This window comes from Cyanistes caeruleus, chromosome 34 (genome assembly GCF_971803275.1).
Source record: "Cyanistes caeruleus chromosome 34, bCyaCae1.hap1.1, whole genome shotgun sequence".
NCBI lineage: Eukaryota > Metazoa > Chordata > Aves > Passeriformes > Paridae > Cyanistes > Cyanistes caeruleus.
Window position 1 is genome coordinate 209157 of NC_141735.1, and position 20673 is coordinate 229829.

The 20673-nt window shown below is 67.0% G+C and overlaps 2 protein-coding genes across 2 annotated transcripts; both read right to left on the reverse strand.

Moving 5' to 3' along the window:
- Nucleotides 1-2143: 2143 nt before the first annotated feature.
- CACNA1F (calcium voltage-gated channel subunit alpha1 F) lies at nucleotides 2144-18969 on the reverse strand (the record flags this gene model as incomplete). The annotated part of the gene is made up of 42 exons (XM_086870871.1): nucleotides 2144-2530; nucleotides 2675-2905; nucleotides 2987-3099; nucleotides 3475-3617; nucleotides 3771-3911; nucleotides 3992-4128; nucleotides 4456-4566; nucleotides 4641-4771; nucleotides 4845-4946; nucleotides 5038-5140; nucleotides 5221-5317; nucleotides 5390-5517; nucleotides 5744-5903; nucleotides 6242-6333; nucleotides 6449-6514; nucleotides 6622-6750; nucleotides 7000-7296; nucleotides 7383-7541; nucleotides 7836-8037; nucleotides 8109-8255; nucleotides 8637-8689; nucleotides 8777-8884; nucleotides 9318-9405; nucleotides 9659-9765; nucleotides 10005-10064; nucleotides 10301-10430; nucleotides 10634-10766; nucleotides 10936-10993; nucleotides 11076-11130; nucleotides 11255-11336; nucleotides 11924-12044; nucleotides 12234-12441; nucleotides 13163-13388; nucleotides 13742-13902; nucleotides 14312-14338; nucleotides 14735-14822; nucleotides 15868-15951; nucleotides 16033-16190; nucleotides 16915-17018; nucleotides 17289-17485; nucleotides 18531-18683; nucleotides 18756-18969. Coding segments are annotated over 42 exons (5544 nt in total), but the record flags the coding sequence as incomplete, so codon positions are not given.
- Nucleotides 18967-20501, reverse strand: LOC147647677 (voltage-dependent L-type calcium channel subunit alpha-1F-like). The gene is made up of 3 exons (XM_086871177.1): nucleotides 20137-20501; nucleotides 19804-19909; nucleotides 18967-19113 (listed from the first exon to the last, which is right to left on the reverse strand). The coding sequence occupies exons 1-3, from the start codon at nucleotides 20346-20348 to the stop codon at nucleotides 18970-18972; spliced, it is 462 nt and encodes a 153-aa protein (XP_086727303.1). The 5' UTR covers nucleotides 20349-20501; the 3' UTR covers nucleotides 18967-18969.
- Nucleotides 20502-20673: the final 172 nt, after the last annotated feature.

A 20673-nucleotide genomic window follows, 5' to 3' on the forward strand; every position in this document is an offset into this window, starting at 1 on the left:
GGGGGTTCGCCCCCCCCCCCCGGGCGCTCGCGGTGCCGCCTCCCATTGGCCGCCGGCTCCACCAATGGGCGCGCGGGGGGGGCGGAGCCTGGGCGAGCGCGGGAATCCCGCTCGGAGCCGCAGAGCGAGCCCCGGTCCTGAGGGGAAAACGTCCCTGAGGTGGAAAGTGCGCTTTCGTGAGGTAAAAATTACCTCTCCTGAGGTAAAAACCCACTTTTCTGAGGTAAAACCTTCCCCCCTTGGGTAAATGACCCCATTCCGGAGGCAAAATCCCCCATTCTAAGATGCTACACGTTCTTTCATGAACTAAAACCCAGTTCTGTGAGGCAAAATGTACCCTTCCTTGGGTAAAAACCCCCTTTCTGAGGTAAAATTCCCTTCCTTGAGGTGAAAAATGGTCTTTCCTCCAGTTAAACCCTGTCTTATGGGGTAAATTTTACTTTTTCAAAAGTAAAACATTCACCCTTTTAGGTAAAACCCTTGTCTCTGAGGTAAAATTTACCTTTCGTGAAGTAAAATCCCCCTCTCTCAGGTAAGACCCCTATAGTGAGGTAAAATTCACTTTTTCTCAGATTTAAAAAATTTTTTTTCCTGATATAAAACTCCACTCCATGAGGTAAAATCCCCCTCTGTGTTAATATTCCTCTATTTGTAGTAGAACTCTCTTGCTTGAGATAAATTCTGGTTTTTTGGAGATAAACCCCTATTTTTTCAGATAAAATCCCCGTTTCTGAGGTGAAAATTCCTCTTTCATCAGGGAAACAAACACCTCCTTTGTAATGTAAAGTTTTATCTTTTCTGAGGTGACAAAATCCTTTTCCTGATGTAAAATCCCCCTCTTCTTTTTTTCTTTTTGGCAGTCCCTCTTTTTTGAGTGTAAAACTCCCTTTTCCTGAGGCAAAACTCCTTTCCTTGGAGTAAAAACTTCCTTCTTTTTTGGGCAAACCTTTTTTTAAAGGATTTTTTGAGGTAATTACCTCTTTTCAAGAGGGAATATTCCTTTTTGAGAACAATTCACCATCCCCGGGAGGTAAATGTCTCTTTTCCTGAGATAAAACTACCCCAAGTTTTGGTTTTTTTTTCCTTTTAATATTTTTTTCCCAGTGAAAAAAACCCACATTTTAAGAAAATCCCTTTTCTACCCTTTTAAAACACTTCCTTTCTTTGCAGGAAAAATCTTTTTTTTGTAGGGAAACATGGTTGTTTTGTTTTTCTTGAGGGAAACCCTCTCTATTGAGTAAAAACTGACCTTTTTTGAGGTAAACATCCCTTTTCCTGAGGAAAAACCTCTGCTGAGCAGCAAATTTGAGGCAAATAAGCTTTTTATAGAGGAAAACACCTATTTTTTTTCTTTTTTTGAGGCAACTCCCCCTCCTTTCTTTATAAATCCTTTTTTTTAATGTAACTCTTCTTTCTAAATTGAGGCAAAACCCCTCCTGTTCTGAGTGAAAACATCCTTTTTGAGGAAAGAAGGGCATTTTGAGGTTTGGACATGTGTGGTTTTGGGTGGGTTTTCTGAGGAAAGACTTGGAGGTAAATACCCCTTTTCCTGAGGGAAAAACCCCAACTTTTCCAGGAAAAAGCCCCATTCCTGAGGCAAATACCCCTTTTCCAGGGGAAACCCTTCCTTGTGTGAGGGAAACAGTGAAAACCTTTTTGATAAAAATCCCTTTTTTTACTGAGGTAACACCGCTCCCACACAGGCCGGGGTTGGTGCCGGGTTCCGAAGCCCCCGCGCGGTGCCGGGTTCTGGAGGCGGCCACGGGTTCCGGAACCGGTCCCGATGTGCCGGGTTCTGGAGCTGGTCCCGATGTGCCGGGTTCCAGATCCGAGCCCCTCATGCCGGGTTCTAGAGCCGGGCCCGATGTGCTGGGTTCTAGAGCGGGTCCTGATGTGCCGGGTTCTAGAGCGGGTCCCGATGTGCCGGGTTCTAGAGCGGGTCCCGATGTGCCGGGTTCTAGAGCGGGTCCCGATGTGCCGGGTTCCGGAGCCGGTCCCGATGTGCCGGGTTCCGGATCCAAGCCCCTCGTGCCGGGTTCTGGAGCCGGTACCGATGTGCCGGGTTCTAGAGCGGGTCCTGATGTGCCGGGTTCTAGAGCTGGTACCGATGTGCCGGGTTCCGGAGCCGGTCCCGATGTGCCGGGTTCTGGAGCCGGTCCCGATGTGCCGGGTTCCAGAACCGGTCCCGATGTGCCGGGTTCCAGAACCGGTCCCGATGTGCCGGGTTCCGGATCCGAGCCCCTCGTGCCGGGTTCCGGAGCCGGCCCGCCCGGCCCGCCCGTGCCGGGTTCTAGACCCCGCCGGCCCAGCCCATCTCGTCCGCCAGCTCCTCCTCGGCCGGCGGCCGCAGCGGTTCCTCGTCGCTGTAGACGGCGGGCGCGGGCGGGGCGCGGCGCCGGGTCAGCAGGTCGGCGGCCGCGCTCTCCATCTCGTCCATGGTCATGTCGCACGCGTCCGCGATCTCGCGCTTGGCCACGGCCACGAACTTGGGGTCGCGGGCGAACAGCCCGAGCCCCTCCGAGATCAGCACCTGCGTGGGGTGGGGGGACGAGGGAGAGGCGCTGGCACCGGGGCCGCGCCTGCGTCCCCCCGTGTCCCTCTCCTTCCTCACGGCCTCCACCAGGCTGTCGGCCGAGCCGTGTCACCCCCCGTGCCCCCCGTGTCCCCCACTCACGGCCTCCACCAGGCTGTCGGCCGAGCCTCGGGCCAGGGCGTCGTGGGGCCCGCAGGGCCGCAGGCGGAGCGGCGCGGGGGGGAACCAGCGGTTGAGGGGGGGCAGGCTGCCCCCCGCCGCCGGAGCCCCCTCCACCAGGATCAGCGGCGCGTACAGGACGTGCCCGCGGGCCGGGGCTGCCCAGGCCTGCGAGGAGCCCCCCAGGCGCCAGGTCTCGGAGCTGCCGTAGCCCTGGGGGCAGGAGGGGGTCAGCGCGGGGGCGGCACTGCCGGAGCGTCCCCCCGCGTCGCTCTGTCCCAGCGCCGGCGGTACCTGCGGCCGGGCGGAGCCGGGCGGGCCCGACGGGTTGTAGGTACCGGGGATGGGCTCGTCCTCGCAGCTGCCCTGGCGCCGCAGGCACTGGATGGTGAAGGAGGGCTTCCGGCCTGGGGGGCAGCGGGCAGGGTCAGCCCCCGGCCGGCGACACTCCGGGAAACCGGGCACAGTCACTCCCTCAGCCAGGGAGCCTCGGGGCTAGCGGGGGGCACCGGCCCGAGCCACCCCCGGCTCTAGGAACCCTCCGGGCCACCGGGGGGCACGGGGAGGGGTCACCCCCACCGATCGGGGACCCTTCCTGGGCCTCTGCGGGACACTCTCCGGGCACCACGGAGGGTCATCTCCCCCCACCCTCAGCCCCAGGGACCTCCCTGGGCTACCGGGGAACCGTCCCGGGCTACGGGGGGAGCTCGCTCAGCGAGCACGGAGGGTCTCGCTGGATACCCCGGCCCTTCCCTTGCCCCCCGGCCCTTTCCCCGCCGTACCCGCGGGGGTGGGGGGCAGCAGCCGGCGCCGTTTCAGTTGTTGCCCCTCTCGAGCGCCGCTGCCGAGCGCGAAGTGCCGGGGGGGCAGCGGCAGCGACCCCCCCCGGGGCAGCTCCGCCGCCCAGCGCGGGGGTCCCGGTGCCCTGGGGGGAACGATGCGGGTCAGTCGGGCCTGGGACCGTCCCCCGGGACCCCTCCTGGCGCGGGGGGGTTCCCACAGCCCGGCACGGGGACAGCGTGTCCCCCCCAGCTGCAGGGACCCCTCCGGCTGCAGCTCGTCCCGGGGCTCCCGGTACCTGTGTCCGGCCCAGCGGTGCCGGGGCGGGGCCGAGCTCTCCAGCTCCTCGTCGTGGCTGACGTCCCCCGGGTCGCCCCCCGGCTCCTCCACGTCCTCGGCGGGGGCTTCCTCGTCCTGGTCCCCCGGCTCGGAGCGCCGCCTGCGCACAGAGCCACGGGCAGCCCCCGTCCCCCCCGGGCAGCCCCCGCCCCAGCCGGGCCGGCCCCAGCCCCCCCGTACCTGCCGCCCGCGCGGGGGGCTCCCCCGGGGGCGGGGGGCGCGGGCTCCTCCCCCTCGGTGGGCGCGGGGCTGGGGACGGGGGGCGGCTCCGAGAGCAGGGGGGAGCCGGGGGCGGAGCCGTAGAGCGTCTCGGGGGCCTGCGGAGAGAGGCACGGCAGGTGTGGGCACCTTGGGACAGGTGGGGGACAGGTGGGGGACAGGTGGGGGACAGGTGGGACCCGGCACAGCCCGTTTGGGGTGATTTTGGAACAGCTGCGGCCAGGGGGGTGGACAGGGGACATTGGGGTGGGTGTGGCCGGTGGGTGTGGCAGGGTGGGTGTGACAATGTGGGTGTGACAGGGTGGGTGTGACAGTGTGGGTGTGGCAGGATGGGTGTGGCCAGTGGGTGTGGCAGGTGGGTGTGACAATGTGGGTGTGGCCGGATAGGTGTGGCAGGTGGGTGTGGCAGGGTGGGCGGGGCTCACGGCGTAGGTGAGTGGCTCCTCCGCAGGGGCGTCCCCGCCCTCGTCCCCCTCCAGGTCACTCAGGGCCCGGCGCATCTCAGGGCCCAGCGCCTGCAGCGTCTGCAGCCCGGCCTGGGGGGACACAGGAGGGTCAGGGGGTCACCTGGTGACCCCTGGGACCCCCGGCCGGCCCGGGGATGTCACACCTGCAGCGCACACTCGTTGCTGGGGCCCGCGCTGGCGCCCAGCATCCCCCGCTCCTTCCGCCGCCGGAACTTGCGGAAATAGTCCTGGATCAGGAAGGTGGCGTAGAACTTTCCGACGGTGACCTCCTCCTCTGGGGGACACGGGGGGTCAGGGGGCAGCCGGGGGGCCGGGGGGCCGGGGGAGGGGACACGGCCCCCACGCACCCTCAGGCGGGGGGATGACCTCGTCCAGCAGCTTCGGCTTCGTCCTCTTCCAGATCTTCTTCACCACGGCCCGCAGCTCCTTGTTGGCCACGTCCAGGTTCCCTGCAGGGAGGGGACACGGCGGGGGGACGCAGCCGTGACCGCCACCCCCTGCTGTCCCCCGCACCCCTCCCAGACCCTCCCAGCTCCCCACCTTCCGTCTTGATCTTGAGGGAGGTGCGGACCAGGGCGAAGAGCGTCGCGTTGAAGGTGACGGTCCCGTCCGAGTTGAGGGGCATGTTCATGGCCACCAGGCGCTGGGCAGGGACAGGAGGGGGGGTGAGCCCGGGTGTCCCCCCCCAGGAGCACCCCAAAGCCCCCCAGGGCCCCCCCAGACCTTGCAGGCCACACGGTGCGGGCAGAGCTTCCCGAAGCCCAGCGGGGGCTGGATCCGGCGCAGCAGCGTCACCACGTCCAGGTGCTTGATGCGGCCCCTGGGGGGGACGGGGGTCACGGGGGGACGCACAGCGGCCCCCCCCGGCTGGGGACAAGGGGACGTTACGCACTTGGCCGCGGGGTCGTACTCGGACCACACGCGCTTGAACTCGTCCAGGTGGTGCGGGCCCAGGATGGACCAGTCGCGCGTCAGGTAATCGAAGTTGTCCATGATCACAGCCACGAACAGGTTGATGATCTGGGGGGGCCGAGGGGGGCTCAGGGTGGCCATGGGGGTCCTGAGGGCCGTGGGGCAGGGCCGTGGGGCAGGGCCGTGGGGCAGAGCTGGGCCGTGGGGCAGGGCCATGGGGCAGGGCCATGGGGCAGGGCTGTGGGGCAGAGCTGGGCCGTGGGGCAGGGCCGTGGGGCAGGGCCGTGGGGCAGGGCTGTGGGGCAGGGCCGTGGGGCAGGGCCCTGTGTCTCACCAGGAAGGCGCAGAGCATGAAGAAGCTGATGAAGTAGGCGATGGCGAAGTTGCTGCCGCAGGTGAACTCCTCCCCCGGGCCCGCGTCCGACTCGGGGTCGCAGCGCTTGCCCGGCAGGCTGGCCAGCATGATCTCCTGCCATGCCTCCCCCGTGGCACACCTGCACGCCAGGGGACACACCTGAACCCCTGGGGACACACCTGTACCCCTGGGGACACACCTGAACCCCTGGGACACACCTGTACCCCTGGGACACACCTGAACCCCAGGGGACACACCTGAACCCCTGGGACACACCTGAACCCCTGGGCCAGATCTGTAACCTCCCTTCATGGTTCACTGAGAGGAATCTCCAAAGTCCTAAGAGAAGCCCAGAGTCCCCCCGGCCCCCAAAGACCCCCCCGGAGCCCCCCCCGGCCCCCAAAGACCCCCCCGGAGCCCCCCCAGGCCCCCAAAGACCCCCCAGCCCCCCCCGGAGCCCCCGGGGCCCGGCCCCACCTGAAGAGCAGCAGCACGGCCTGCGGGAACGTCTGGAAGTTGTTGTTGCGGTTGATCTGGGTCCCGTCCTGCAACGCCACCTTCCCGAAGGTCTGTGGGGACACAGGGGGCCGGGGTGGCCGGGGGCCCACAGGGCACAACCCCCCAAGCCCCCCAAGCCCCCCAAGCCCCCCACCCCTCACCCCTCACCTCCCCCCGGCCCCTCACCTGCATCCCGATGACGGCGTAGATGAAGAAGATCATGGCGATGAGCAGAGCGACATAGGGCAGGGCCTGGGGACAGAGCAGGGGTGAGGGGGTGCTGTCCCTGCCCCGTGTCCCCCCCGTGTCCCCCGTGTCCCCCCTGTGTCCCCCCGTGCCCCCCGTGTCCCCCAGCCCACCTGGAAGGACTTGACGAAGGTCCAGAGCAGGGTGCGGATGCCCTCGCCCTTGGAGAGCAGCTTCACCAAGCGCATCACGCGGAAGAGCCGGAAGAAGGTGATGGAGATGCGGGAGCTGTCCTCCGAGCTCTGCGGGGAGGGGGGGTCAGGGGCACCCCAAAACCCCTGCACAGCCCCCCCAAAATCCCCCAGCTGGGGACAGCTCCCCGTACCTCACCGACGTGCCCCCCGTTCTGTCCCAGGCAGGTGGAGATGATGGAGATGATGGAGATGATGCGGACAGACAGATGGACACGAGGCCACGGGTGAGGGGAGACCCAGACATGCAGGACCACCCCAAAACACCCTCCGAGCCCGGGGACAAGGGGGGCGACTCACGTTGACCTCGGTGACGGCGATGTCCACCACGCTGCCCACCACGATGAGGGCGTCAAACGTGTTCCAGGCATCGCAGAAGTAATGCTGGGGGGAGGAGGTGGTGAGGACCCCCTGTCCTGCCCTGTCCTGTCCTTGTGTCACCTCCCAGGACACCCTGGTGTCACCCCCGTGTCCCCCCCCGCATACCCGGGGTTTGAAGGCGATGATCTTGAGCACCATCTCCACGGTGAAGAGCCCCGTGAACACCATGTTGAGCAGGTCCATCACGTAGTTGAAGGGCTTGGACTGCTCGTAGTGCTGGGGGGGACACGGGGGTCTGGCACTGTCCCCTCTGTGACCCCCAGGTGTCCCCCCAGGTGTCCCCCCAGGTGATGTCCCCCCACCTGCACGGCCAGGGCGATGGTGTTGAGCAGGATGAGCACGAACATGATGTACTCGAAGGCGGTGGAGTTGACCATGGCCCACACGCGGTACTGGGTGCGGTTCTTGGGGATGTAACGGCGCAGGGGCTGCGCCTTCAGCGCGTACTCCACACACTGCCGCTGTGGGGACAGGGGACAGCGTGGGGACACTGCCGCTGTGGGGACAGGGACAGCGTGGGGACACTGCCACCCCACACACTGCCGCTGTGGGGACAGGGACAGCGTGGGGACACTGCCACCCCACACCCTGTGGGGACAGGGACAGCATGGGGACACTGCCGCTGTGGGGACAGGGGACAGCGTGGGGACACTGCCACCCCACACACTGCCGCTGTGGGGACAGGGACAGCGTGGGGACACCTGAGGCTCACGGGGACACCTGAGGCTCACGGGGACACCAGCGGCTCCCCACACCTGGTTCTTGTCGAGCTCGCAGTTGCGGTACTCGCTCTCGCCCTGCGCGCGGAAGGTGATGATGACGAAGCCCACGAAGATGTTCATCATGAAGAAGGCGATGACGATGATGTAGACGATGAAGAAGATGGAGATCTCCACGCGGTAGTTGTAGATGGGGCCCTGGTTCTCGGCGTTGGCGTCGATGGCCTTGTACAGCAGCCTGGGGGGACGCGGTGTTGGGGGTGTCCCTGCGGGGGTGGCGGTGGCCCCGTGCCCACCCCAGGGACTCACGCTGGCCACCCCTCGAAGGTGGACACGGTGAACAGGGCCATCATCCCCGCCAGGACGTTGTCGAAGTTGAAGTCGCTGTTGAGCCAGAGGCGCTCCCGCACCGAGGGGTGAGACACGTCCCCGTCCTTGTACACCAGGAATGTCCCCCTGGGACGGGGACATGGGGACAGCGAGGGTGAGACACCCCCCGGGCACTGCCACTGACAGGGACACCACAGGGACACCACGGGGACAGCAACAGTGAGACCCCAAAGGGACACTGCCAGCAGTGGACAAAGCCCCATCCCTGGCAGGTCAGGACTTGGGGTGCAGGGTCAGGACTTGGGGTGCAGGGTCAGGATTTGGGGTGCAGGGTCAGTTTGGGGTTCAGGGGTCAGAGTGGGGTGCAGGGTCAGGATTTGGGGTGCAGGGTCAGTTTGGGGTGCAGGGGTCAGTGTGGGGTGCAGGGTCAGTTTGGGGTGCAGGGTCAGGATTTGGGGTGCAGGGTCAGGATTTGGGGTGCAGGGTCAGTGTGGGGGTGACACTCACTTGCACTCTCCTGGCGTGTGCTTGGCCTCGTCAGTGCAGCTGTAGAACTTGCCCTGGAGGGATCGGGGGGTCAGGGGCACCCTCAGCCCCCCGGGGGGGTGGGGACATTTCGGGGGGGATCCCCGGGGTCAGGGCCCCACCTTGAAGAGCTGCACCCCGATGCAGGCGAACATGAACTGCAGCAGCGTCGTGACGATCATGATGTTCCCGATGGTGCGGATGGCCACGAACACGCACTGCACCACGTGCTGGGGACAGGGACCGGGACAGGGGTGTCACCGGGACAGGGGGACAGGGACAGGGGTGTCACCGGGACAGGGACAGGGGGACAGGGGTGTCACCGGGACAGGGGGACAGGGACAGGGACAGGGACAGGGGTGTCACCGGGACAGGGGGACAGGGACAGGGGTGTCACCGGGACAGGGACAGGGGGACAGGGGTGTCACCGGGACAGGGGGACAGGGACAGGGACAGGGACAGGGGTGTCACCGGGACAGGGGGACAGGGACAGGGGGACAAGTGGGGCACAGAGGCCGCTGTGTGCTGGGGACACCTGTGACACCACTACCCGGGGACATTGGGGTCACAGGGACAATGGGGACCCCTGTGCCACCAAGGGCATGCTGGGGCCCCAGTGCTCCCAGTCCCTCCCAGTGCTCCCAGTGCCTCCCAGTTGCCCACCTTGAGGCCCTTGGCCCTGTTGATGGCTCTCAGCGGCCGCAGGACGCGCAGGACCCGCAGGATCTTCACCACTGAGATGGCGCTGGAGCTGCCAAGGGACACACCAGTGCTCCCAGTAACACCCCCAGTACCCCCAGTGCTTCCAGCAGCGCTTCCACTGTGTGCCAGGGTCCCCAGCACTGGCCCCAGTGCCCCCAGTGCCACTCCTGTACCCTCCCAGTGTCCCCAGTGCCCCCAGTGCCCCCAGTGCCCCCAGTGCCATTCCTGTACCCTCCCAGTGCCCCCAGTGCCATTCCTGTGCCCTCCCAGTGTCCCCAGTGCTCCCAGTGCCCCCAGCTCACTGCATGCCGAAGGAGATGAGGGAGACGCCGACCACCAGCACGTCCAGGAGGTTGAACCAGTTGCGGAGGAAGGAGCCTTTGTGCAGGAAACCGCCGAACACCGTCATCTGTGCGAGAGTGTGAGCCCCAAAGTGGGGAGCCCCTGTCCCTGGGAACCCCCAAACCCCGGGAACCCCCAAAGCCCGGGAACTCCCAAACCCTGGGAACCCCAAACCCCGGGAACCCCCAAACCCCGGGAACCCCCCAACCCCGGGAACCCCCCAACCCCGGGAACCCCCTCCCAAAACCCCGGGAACCCCCAAACCCCGGGAACCCCCCACCCCAAACGCCGGAGACCCCCCTGTACCTTGAGCAGGATCTCCACGGTGAAGATGGAGGTGAAAGCGTAGTCGAAGTAGCCCAAGATCTGGAGGGGGGGGTGGGGAGGGGGGAACGGGGTGACCCCGACCCCTCTCAAACCCCCCCCGACACCCCCAACCTCCCGGACCCCCCCGAACACCCCCAGGTTCCCCCCAACCCCTCCTCGCCCTTCTCAGCCCCCCCAGCTCCGGTGAGCGGACCCCACGTCCTGCACGGTTACGGGGCGAGTTCCCCCAGTGCCCCCAGTCCCTCCCAGTCTGCCCAGTGCGCCCAGTTGCCCACGTGGTTTCGGGGCGAGTGGGCGCGCACGGGGTCCTCTGCGGCCAGGGAGATGCTGCTGAGGATGATGAAGACGAGGATGAGGTTGGTGAAGATGTGGTGGTTGATCAGGGCGTGGCACTTCACCCGCAGCCTGCACCAAGCACACGTCAGCTCCCAGTGCTCCCAGTGCCCCCAGTTCCCGTTCCCAGTGCTCCCAGTGCCCCCAGTTCCCGTTCCCAGTGCTCCCAGTGCCCCCAGTTCCCCCAGTTTGTCTCCAGTCCCTCAGTGCTCCCAGTGCTCCCAGTGCCCCCAGTTCCCGTTCCCAGTGCTCCCAGTTCCCCCAGTGCCACTCACGGGTTGGTGCTGCTCAGCACGAAGAAGGCGCTGCCCTCGGGGATCGGGGTCACCTTGGGCTTGGGGGCCTCCTCCAGGGACTCCAGCCGGGCCCTCCCCAGGCTGTCCCGCTCCCCCCCAGCCTCCTCGTCACCTGCAAGGGTGACACAGCCCCTGTGGCCACTGTCCCCTCCCCAGGGACCCCCTGTGGCCACTGTCCCCTCCCCAGGGACCCCCTGTGGCCACTGTCCCCTCCCCAGGGACCCCACATGAGGGCACTGCCACCCTCCACTGTCCCCAGTGTCCGGGCAGGTGACACTCACCTTCCTCCACCTCTTCCTCCTCCTCCTCCTCTTCCTCCTGCGGCTGATCCCCCTCGACCTGGGGAGGGGGCGGGATGAGGGCTGTGCCCACCTGAGGGGGAGGGAGAGACCCCCCGGGACCCCCCGGGACCCCCCCTCACCTTCACAGCCACGTCCTGGCTCTCCGTCCCCGCCTCCGCCTCCCCGGCCTTGTCCCTGGGGTGGGGGAAAAGGGGGGCTCAGCCAGGGGGTCCTGGGGGTCGGGCACCCCCCTGGGGACCGGGGGGTTGGGGCCCCCCCCCTCGTCACCCCCAAAAGGGCCCCAGGGCTCTGGGCTCACTTTTTGTCCCCCCCCGAGTTGATGTTGTCACCGTCTGCCAGGTTGTCCACGGCGATGGCCAAGAAGACGTTGAGGAGGATGTCTGAGGGGAGGGAAGGGCTCACCAGTGCTCCCAGTATCCTCCCAGTATCCTCCCAGTATCCTCCCAGTATCCTCCCAGTATCCTCCCAGTATCCTCCCAGTATCCTCCCAGTATCCTCCCAGTATCCTCCCAGTGCCCCCACTCCCCCCTTCCCATTCTGAGCCCCCTCTGTCCCACCCCAGCTCCCCTGAGCTCCAATCCCAGCTCCCTGCTCCCAGTCCCTCTGCAACTACCAGTGCTCCCAGTGCCCCTCCCAGTGCTCCCAGTGCCCCTCCCAGTTCCCCCAGTCCCTCCCAGTTCCCCCCAGTCCCTCCCCAGTGCCCCCCAGTCCCTCCCAGTCCCTCCCAGTGTCCCCAGTGCCCCTCCCAGTTCCCCCCAGTCCCTCCCAGTCCCTCCCAGTGCCCCCCAGTCCCTCCCAGTGCCACCCCAGTCCCTCCCAGTTCCCCCCAGTCCCTCCCAGTGCCCCCCAGTCCCTCCCAGTGCCCCCCAGTCCCTCCCAGTCCCTCCCAGTTCCCCCCAGTCCCTCCCAGTTCCCCCCAGTCCCTCCCAGTGCCCCCCAGTCCCTCCCAGTGTCCCCAGTCCCTCACAGTTCCCGCAGATGAAGAGGATGACGAAGTAGACGCAGACGAGCATCCCGGGGAACACGGGGCCGCCGTAGGCCATGATCCCATCGTACATCACCGCGTTCCAGTCCTCCCCCGTCAGGATCTGGGGCAGTTGGGGGTCCCCAAACACCGGGGGCACCCCAAAACCTCAGTGCCCCCCCCCAGTGCCCCCAGTGCACCGCTGCCTCCCAGTTGTGAGCACACGGCATCGCCCCCGAGCGGCTGGTGATGGGTGGGGGGCTCCTGCCGGCTTCTGGGGTCCCCCCGAGGGGTCTCCCAGGTTTTGGGGTACCTGGAAGACGGTGAGCAGGGCCTGCGGGAAGGTGTCGAAGGTGCTGCGCTTGGTCTGGGTCTCGTCGAAGCTGAAGCGGCCCCCGAAGAGCTGCATGCCCAGGAGGGCGAAGATGATGATGAAGAGGAAGAGCAGCAGCAGCAGGGAGGCGATGGATTTCATGGAGTTCAGCAGGGACCCCACCAGGTTGCTCAGCGACGCCCAGTGCCTGCGGGACACGAGGGTTACTGGGAGCACTGGGAGCACTGGGAAGGGGCCGGGCAGAGCCAGCAGCCGGTGCTGGGGGACATCGGTGGGGGACATCGGTGTGGGACATCGGTGTGGGACATCACAGCATTGGGACATCGGTGTGGGACATCGGTGTGGGACATCGGTGTGGGACATCGGTGTGGGACATCACAGCATTGGGACATTGGTGTGGGACGTCACAGCATTGGGACATCACAGCATTGGGACATTGGTGTGGGACATTGGTGTGGGACATTGGTGTGGGACATCGGTGTGGGACATCACAGCACTGGGACATCGCTGCCTTGGGACAAGCGGGGGGGTGTGGATTTGGGACATTGGGGTGCTGGGATATTGGGGTGTTGGGATATTGGAGTTCTGGGATATGCTGGGATATTGGGGTGTTTGGGTGTTGGGACACTGGGGTGTTGGGACACTGGGGTGTCGGGGTGTTGGGACATTGGGGTGTCGGGACACTGGGGTGTCGGGACATTGGGGTGTCAGGGTGTTGGGACACTGGGGTGTCGGGACACTGGGGTGTCGGGCACTGGGGTGTTGGGACATTGGGGTGTCGGGACATTGGGGTGTCGGGACACTGGGGTGTTGGGACACTGGGGTGTCGGGGCACTGGGGTGTCGGGACACTGGGGTGTCGGGCACTGAGAGCCGCTGCGGGTGTCGCGGGCTGGCGCTGTCCCTCACCGGGTGACCTTGAAGACGCGCAGCAGGCGCACGCAGCGCAGCACGGAGATGCCGAGCGGCTCCATGGCCCCGCGCTCCACCAGCGCCGTCTCCAGCACCCCCCCGCACACCACGAAACAATCGAAGCGGTTGAAGAAACTGGCGAAGTAACAGGAGGGACCCAGCGCGTAGAGCTTCAGCACCATCTCGGCGGCGAACAGCGACAGCAGCGCCTTGTTCGCGTAGGCTGCGGGGACAGGCGGGGATAGACCCGGGACAGAGCGGGGATAAACCCGGGACAGGGCGGGACAGAGCGGGGACAGAGAGGGGACAACACCGAGAGTCACCCCCGCGGCTGCACCGCGCTGGGGAAGCAGCGGGAGCGGGACGGGCCCCCGGGCTCTGGGGGTGTCGGGGGTCTCCGGTGGCTCCGGTGGCTCCCGGGGGGCTCCGGTGGCTCCGGTGGCTCCGGTGGCTCCCGGTGGCTCCCGGGGGTCTCCGGTGGCTCCGGGGGGCTCCCGGTGGCTCCCGGGGGGCTCCCGGGGGGCTCCCGGTGGCTCCCGGTGGCTCCCGGGGGCTCCGGCGGCTCCGGGGCCGTACCCTGTGTCTCGGTGAGCCAGGGCGGCTGCCCGTGGTGCTCGGAGGCGATGGTCAGCGTGTTGAGGAACACGAGCAGCAGCACGGTCCAGTAGAACGACACCGATTTCACCGCAGCGCGGCAGCGCCGGCGCCACAGGCGGTTCAGGCGGCGCAGGCGGCGACTGCGGTTGGGGACAAGGGGGGATTGGGGGGGTTTGGGGGGGATTGGGGGGCAGAACGGGGGGTTTGGGGAGCAGAAGGGGTGACAGACCCCCCCGACACGAGGGAGGAGGTGAAGGGTGTTCGGGTTGGGGAATCAGGGGTCACACACAGCCCCAGTCACGGGGCTGGAGGAGACCCCCAAGACCACCGAGTCCAGCCCACCCCCCGGGCCCAGCTCCTCCCAAAGCGCCTTCTCCTGACACCCAACCCCAAGGGGGTGTTTTGGGGGACACGGAGGAATTTCGGGTGATGGGAGGGGGTGGGGGACAGCGGGAGTTTGGGGACAGGGGGGAGGTGGGACTGGGAGGCTTTGGGGAGGCCCCACTGTGCCCCCCCTTTCTTTGCACCCCCTCAGTTCTCCCCACTCACCAGAATTTTGTCTTTGTAATTTTGCCCCTGGGGAGAGAAAAGCAGAGTTACCCCAAAATTTGGGGATTCTGGGGGAGACCCTCGGCCATGAGGGATCTCTGGGGAGGCTCTATGGGGCTGCTGGGGTCAGTTTTGGGGTCCTGGGGGGAGTGCGGGGGTCCGTGGGGCTCTGGAGGGGTCCCAGAGAGCTTTGGGGTGCTGTGGGGGTCAGTTCTGGGGTCTCAGGGGGCATCTGGGGGCTGTGAGTGGTGTTGGGGGGACATTGCGACATGGGAGGGTCCCAAATTGTTCTGAGGTGCTGGAGGTGCCGGGTGTGGGGTCCTAGAGGGGTCCCAGGGATCTGTGGGGTGTCACAGGGATGTGGGGCTGGGGCCTGGGGGGATCCTGGCGGTTTTGGGGGTCCCGTGTCCCCCCAGGGCTCACAGGCAGCGGTCGCAGGCGGTCGGCGGCGCCTCCTCCTCCCCCACGGTCTCCGTGTTCACCGAGGTGGTCTCGCTGCCGGGGAGGCTGGCTGGGGGGCTCGGGTCAGCCTGGGGGGCGCGGGGGGCCGGCCCCGGGGGTTTGGGGTGTCTGACCCCGGGGGTTTGGGGTGCCCAGCCCCGGGGGTTTGGGGTGTCTGACCCCGGGGGTTTGGGGTGCCCAGCCCCGGGGGTTTGGGGTGCCCAGCCCCGGGGTTTGGGGTGTCTGACCCCGGGGGGTTTGGGGTGTCTGACCCCGGGGGTTTGGGGTGTCTGACCCCGGGGGTTTGGGGTGCCCAGCCCCGGGGTTTGGGGTGTTCAGCCCCGGGGGTTTGGGGTGTCTGACCCCGGGGGATTGGGGTGTCTGACCCCAGGGATTGGGGTGCCCAGCCCCGGGGGGTTTGGGGTGTCTGACCCCGGGGGTTTGGGGTGCCCAGCCCCGGGGGTTTGGGGTGTCTGACCCCGGGGGTTTGGGGTGCCCAGCCCCGGGGGGTTTGGGGTGCCCAGCCCCGGGGGTTTGGGGTGTTCAGCCCCGGGGGTTTGGGGTGTCTGACCCCGGGGTTTGGGGTGTCTGACCCCGGGGGTTTGGGGTGTCTGACCCCAGGGATTGGGGTGCCCAGCCCCGGGGTTTGGGGTGTCTGACCCCAGGGATTGGGGTGCCCAGCCCCGGGGGGTTGGGGTGTTCAGCCCCGGGGGTTTGGGGTGTCTGACCCCGGGGATTGGGGTGCCCAGCCCCGGGGATTGGGGTGCCCAGCCCCGGGGGTTGGGGTGTCTGACCCCGGGGGTTTGGGGTGTCTGACCCCGGGGTTTGGGGTGTCTGACCCCGGGGGTTTGGGGTGTCTGACCCCGGGGTTTGGGGTGTCTGACCCCGGGGGTTTGGGGTGTCTGACCCCGGGGATTGGGGTGTCTGACCCCGGGGATTGGGGTCCCAGCCCCGGGGGTTTGGGGTGTCTGACCCCGGGGATTGGGGTGCCCAGCCCCGGGGTTTGAGGTGTCTGACCCCGGGGGGTTTGGGGTGTCTGACCCCGGGGGTTTGGGGTGCCCAGCCCCGGGGATTGGGGTGCCCAGCCCCGGGGGTTTGGGGTGCCCCGGGGGTACCGTGGGTGTCGGTGGAGTGACTCGCGTGGCGCAGCCACTTCAGCCGCGGCTTCCTCTTCCCCATCAGGTCCTCGGCGGTCAGGCCTGTGGGAAAGGAGGGTGACGGAGGTTTGGGGGGCTCAGGGTTTGGGGGGGCCCCCGTAACTGCCCCTGAGCCCCACTCACGGTGCTTCTCGTGCTCCCCCTCCTCCTCGTCACCCTCCAGCTCGGCCTGGGTGATCCAGTCCATGTAGCCCCGCAGATCCTCCTCCAGCTGCTGCTTCTCCCGCAGCTTCTGGAAATCCCCGCGGGCCTTGGCCTTCTCTCGCTCCTTGGAGAATTCCCTGGGGAGGGGGGACAGGAGTGACCCCAAACACACCGGGGACACAGCCCTGCTCCTGACCCCACTGCTGACCCCACTGCTGGGCTGAGCCCGCTGCTGACCCCCCTGCTGACCCCATTGCTGACCCCACTGCTGACCCCCCTGCTGACCCCACTGCTGACCCCCCTGCTGACCCCACTGCTGACCCCCCTGCTGACCCCATTGCTGACCCCCCTGCTGACCCCACTGCTGACCCCACTGCTGACCCCACTGCTGACCCCACTCCTGACCCCCCTGCTGACCCCACTGCTGACCCCCCTGCTGACCCCGCTGCTGACCCCCCTGCTGACCCCCCTGCTGACCCCACTGCTGACCCCACTGCTGACCCCACTCCTGACCCCCCTGCTGACCCCACTGCTGACCCCCCTGTGAACCCCACTGCTGACCCCCCTGCTGACCCCCCTGTGAACCCCACTGCTGACCCCCCTGCTGACCCCTCTGCTGACCCCACTGCTGGGCTGACCCCACTGCCAACCCCACTCCTGACCCCACTGCTGACCCCACTGCTGACCCCCCTGCTGACCCCACTGCTGACCCCCCTGCTGACCCCACTCCTGACCCCACTGCTGACCCCCCTGCTGACCCCACTGCTGACCCCCCTGCTGACCCCACTCCTGACCCCACTGCTGACCCCCCTGCTGACCCCCCTGCTGACCCCACTGCTGACCCCACTGTCGGCTCCTCACCCGCTCAGCACCCCCAGCACCAGGTTGAGGACGAAGAAGGAGCCGAAGATGACGAGGCTGACGAAGTAAATCCAGGGCAGCTCGTGGCCCATGGCGTCCTGCATCTGCGGGGGGAGATTTGGGGTGATGGGGACCCCAAATCCCTCCTCAGGTGAGGCCAGTGACACCCAGGAGAGAGGTTTGGGGCTCTGCCCTGGCCCTGGGGCGGTTTGGGGAGGGTTTGGGGGGCTCAGGGAGGGGCTGTGGGGGTTTGGGGGGCTCAGGGAGGGGCTGTGGGGGTTTGGGGGGCTCAGGGAGGGGCTGTGGGGGTTTGGGGGGCTCAGGGAGGGGCTGTGAGGGTCTGGGGGGCTCAGGGAGGGGCTGTGGGGTCTCACCCAGTAGAGCACGTCGGTCCAGCCCTCCATGGTGATGCACTGGAACACGGTGAGCATGGCGAAGAAGAAGTTGTCGAAGTTGGTGATGCCGCCGTTGGGCCCCTCCCAGCGGCCGCGGCACTCGGTGTTGTTCTGCAGGCAGGCGCGGCCGTGGCCCGAGAAGGCGCAGGGAGAGGGGTCATCCTCCGACTCCAGGTCTGGGGACAGGCGACAGCGGATCCTGGTGGCAGCTCCCGGCGGGGGCGCTGCCGCTGCTGCCCTCACACAGCTCGGCCTGGCCCCGAACGGAACTCCTGGCCCTGAGGGTGCTCCTGTCCCTGCCGGGAACTCCTGTCCCTGCTGGGAACTCCTGTCCCGTCCCAGCCGACAATTCCTGTCCCTGCTGGGAACTCCTGTCCTGTCCCTGCCGACAATTCCTGTCCCTGCCGACAATTCCTGTCCCTGCCGACAATTCCTGTCCTGTCCCAGCCGACAATTCCTGTCCCCGCCGACAATTCCTGTCCCTGCCGACAATTCCTGTCCCTGCCGACAATTCCTGTCCCTGCCGACAATTCCAGTCCCTGCCGACAATTCCTGTCCCTGCCGACAATTCCTGTCCCCGCCGACAATTCCTGTCCCTGCCGACAATTCCTGTCCCGTCCCTGCCGACAATTCCTGTCCTGTCCCCGCCGACAATTCCTGTCCTGTCCCAGCCGACAATTCCTGTCCCCGCCGACAATTCCTGTCCCTGCCGACAATTCCTGTCCCTGCCGACAATTCCTGTCCCTGCCGACAATTCCTGTCCCGTCCCTGCCGACAATTCCTGTCCCAGCCGACAATTCCTGTCCTGTCCCTGCCGACAATTCCTGTCCCCGCCGACAATTCCTGTCCCGTCCCTGCCGACAATTCCTGTCCCTGCCGACAATTCCTGTCCCAGCCGACAATTCCTGTCCCCGAGCTCCTGTTCCCCCTTTTACCGCCGCTGTCCCCGCTTTTGTCCCTCCCGGCCGCTCACAGGGGTGGGACAGTCCCTGCTGTCCCCGGGGCCCTGCGGGGGCTCAGGGCGTGCCGGGGGGTCTCAGTTTTGGGGTGTCTCAGTGTGGGGTGTCCCTGGGGGATCCCCAGTGCCGGGGGGTCTCAGTTTTGGGGGGTCTCAGTGTGGGGTGCCCCTGGGGGATCCTGCTCCCCGAGGGCACTGAGGGGCTCCCGGGGGTCCCTGAGGCCGGGGGGTCCCGGGGGGTCCCGGGGTGCCCCCGAGCGTACCAGAGCCGATGAAGAAGCAGGTCTTGTGCATGCGGCCGATGAAGAGCTCGAGGCCGATGATGGCGTAGATGATGATGACGAAGAGCACGAGCAGCGCGATGTGCAGCAGCGGCACCATCGCCTTCATGATGGAGTTGAGCACGATGTGGAGGCCTGGGGGGGCGCGGGGGGGTTGGCAGAGGCCGGGGGGGACCCCAGACCCCCCTGCTCCCCCCGGGCTCTCACTGGGGACGCCGGAGACGAGGCGCAGCGGGCGCAGCACGCGGAAGGCGCGCAGGGCCTTGACGTCGAAGCCGCCCGGCTTCCCGCTCATGTGGTGAGCGTCGCCCGGCTTGTGGGACACCTGCTCCAGGATGACGCTGAACAGCCTGGGGGGACACGGGGGGGCTCGCGCGGCTCCGTGCCCCCTCCCCAGCCGTCCCTGTCCCCGGAGAGCCCCTCACCCCACGATGACGATGACGAAGTCCAGCAGGTTCCAGCCGTTGCGGATGTAGGCGCTGGGGTGCAGCACCAGCCCGTAGGCGATGATCTTCAGGAAGGTCTCCACCGTGAAGATGATGAGGAACACGTACTCCACCTGCTCCTGGGGGGCGCGGCGGGCGGGGGTCAGCACCCCCTGCTCCAGGGGCACCCCCAGGGTCACCTTTTGGGGACCCCCGACCCCGACCCCTTCTCCTGGAGGGCACTTCGGGACACCTCGGTCCCCTCATCGCTCACGGTGTCCCTTCCCTGGGGGTCGGGGACATCTGAGGACCCTCACGGACCCCCCCATCCCCCCCTGGAGCTTTCGGGGATCCCCCCAGCACCCCCTTCTCCTGAGGAACCGGACATGGAGTTTTGTCCCCTTTTGGGACAGGTGGGACCCCCTGGCACCTTTCGGGGCCGAGGGATCCCCTCAGCCCTCCCCGGGCACAAAGGACGGGGACGCTTCGAGGACGAGTGGCCGCGACATTCGGGGCCACCCCGACACCAGCCCCGAGTCCCCTCCTTCGGGACAGAGATTTGGGGTGTCCTGCCCCAGTGACAGGGGACGTTTGTGCCCCCCAGCCCCTCCCCGTGTCCCCTTTGTGGGTGACTGGGGCGGCTCAGCCGGGATTAGCCCCCCCGGGCCCCCCCGCGCCGGCAAAGCGGATTAAGGGCGGCCCGGGCTGCGCGGGGGGACACGTGTGACACCGGGACCCCCCCGCGTGACGCCCCCGGCCCCCGCCGGGACCAGGGGAGACCCCACGGGCCCTGGCGGGGCGGGGGGCGCGGGGGGGCCGGGGGGTCTCACCAGGTTGTGGTTGGAGGCGTTGGAGTCGTCCTCGGGGAAGGGGATGTAGACCCCCAGGGCCACGCAGTTGGCAAAGATGGTGGCGAGGATGAGGATGTCAAAGGGCCTGGGGGGAAGTGGGGGGCACCAGGTCTGGGGGGGCACCAGGTCTGGGGGGGGTCCTCACTTCCACTCCACGATGCCGATGGTGACCCCCAGACCCCCCCGAGCCCCCCCAGCCCCCCCCTCACTTCCACTCCACGATGCTGATGATGACCCCCAGACCCCCCCAAGACCCCCCGAGCCCCCCCAAGACCCCCCGAGCCCCCCCAAGACCCCCGAGCCCCCCCTCACTTCCACTCCACGATGCTGATGGCCGCCCGGCGGATGGGGTTGTTGAGGCGGAGGCAGAAGAGGGCGCGGGGGGAGCGATGGACGCCCCCGGAGCCCCCCTGGCCCTTGTGCTTGGGGTGGGGGGGGCGGCGCTGCCGCTGTCCCGGGGGGCTCCCCCCGCCCGCCGCCCCCCCGGGGCCGTCACTGCAGCCCCAGCCCAGGGGCTGCCCCATGGCCTCGGCCAGCGGGGACAGGTCCTTGGGGGGCCCTGCGGGGAACACGGGGGTCAAGGCGGGGACCCCCACACACCCTGCGGCCCCCCCGGGCCCCCCCGAGCCCAGGCAAGCGGGGACCCCTCCCGAACACCCCAATCCCACAGGGCAGAAACCCCCCCAAACCCATCCTGGACCCCCCCCCAAGCCCTCCTGGGCCCCCCAAACCCCTTCTGGACCCCCCCCAAACCCATCCAGGACCCCCCAAACCCCTCCTGGATCCCCCCCAAACCCCTCCTGGACCCCCCACCCTGCAAACCCTCTGAGCCCCCGGACACGCAGTGAC

What these genes read in the sequence shown, in the direction of transcription:
- LOC147647677 (XM_086871177.1), bottom strand. Translation starts at nt 20,348, where the DNA reads ATGGGGCAGCCCCTGGGCTGGGGCTGCAGTGACGGCCCCGGGGGGGCG. An exon ending in ATCAGCATCGTGGAGTGGAA is followed by an intron (nt 19,910 to 20,136) that starts GTGAGGGGGGGC and finishes ACTTCCCCCCAG; the next exon opens with GCCCTTTGACATCCTCATCC. An exon ending in ACGCCTCCAACCACAACCTG is followed by an intron (nt 19,114 to 19,803) that starts GTGAGACCCCCC and finishes CGCGCCCCCCAG; the next exon opens with GAGCAGGTGGAGTACGTGTT.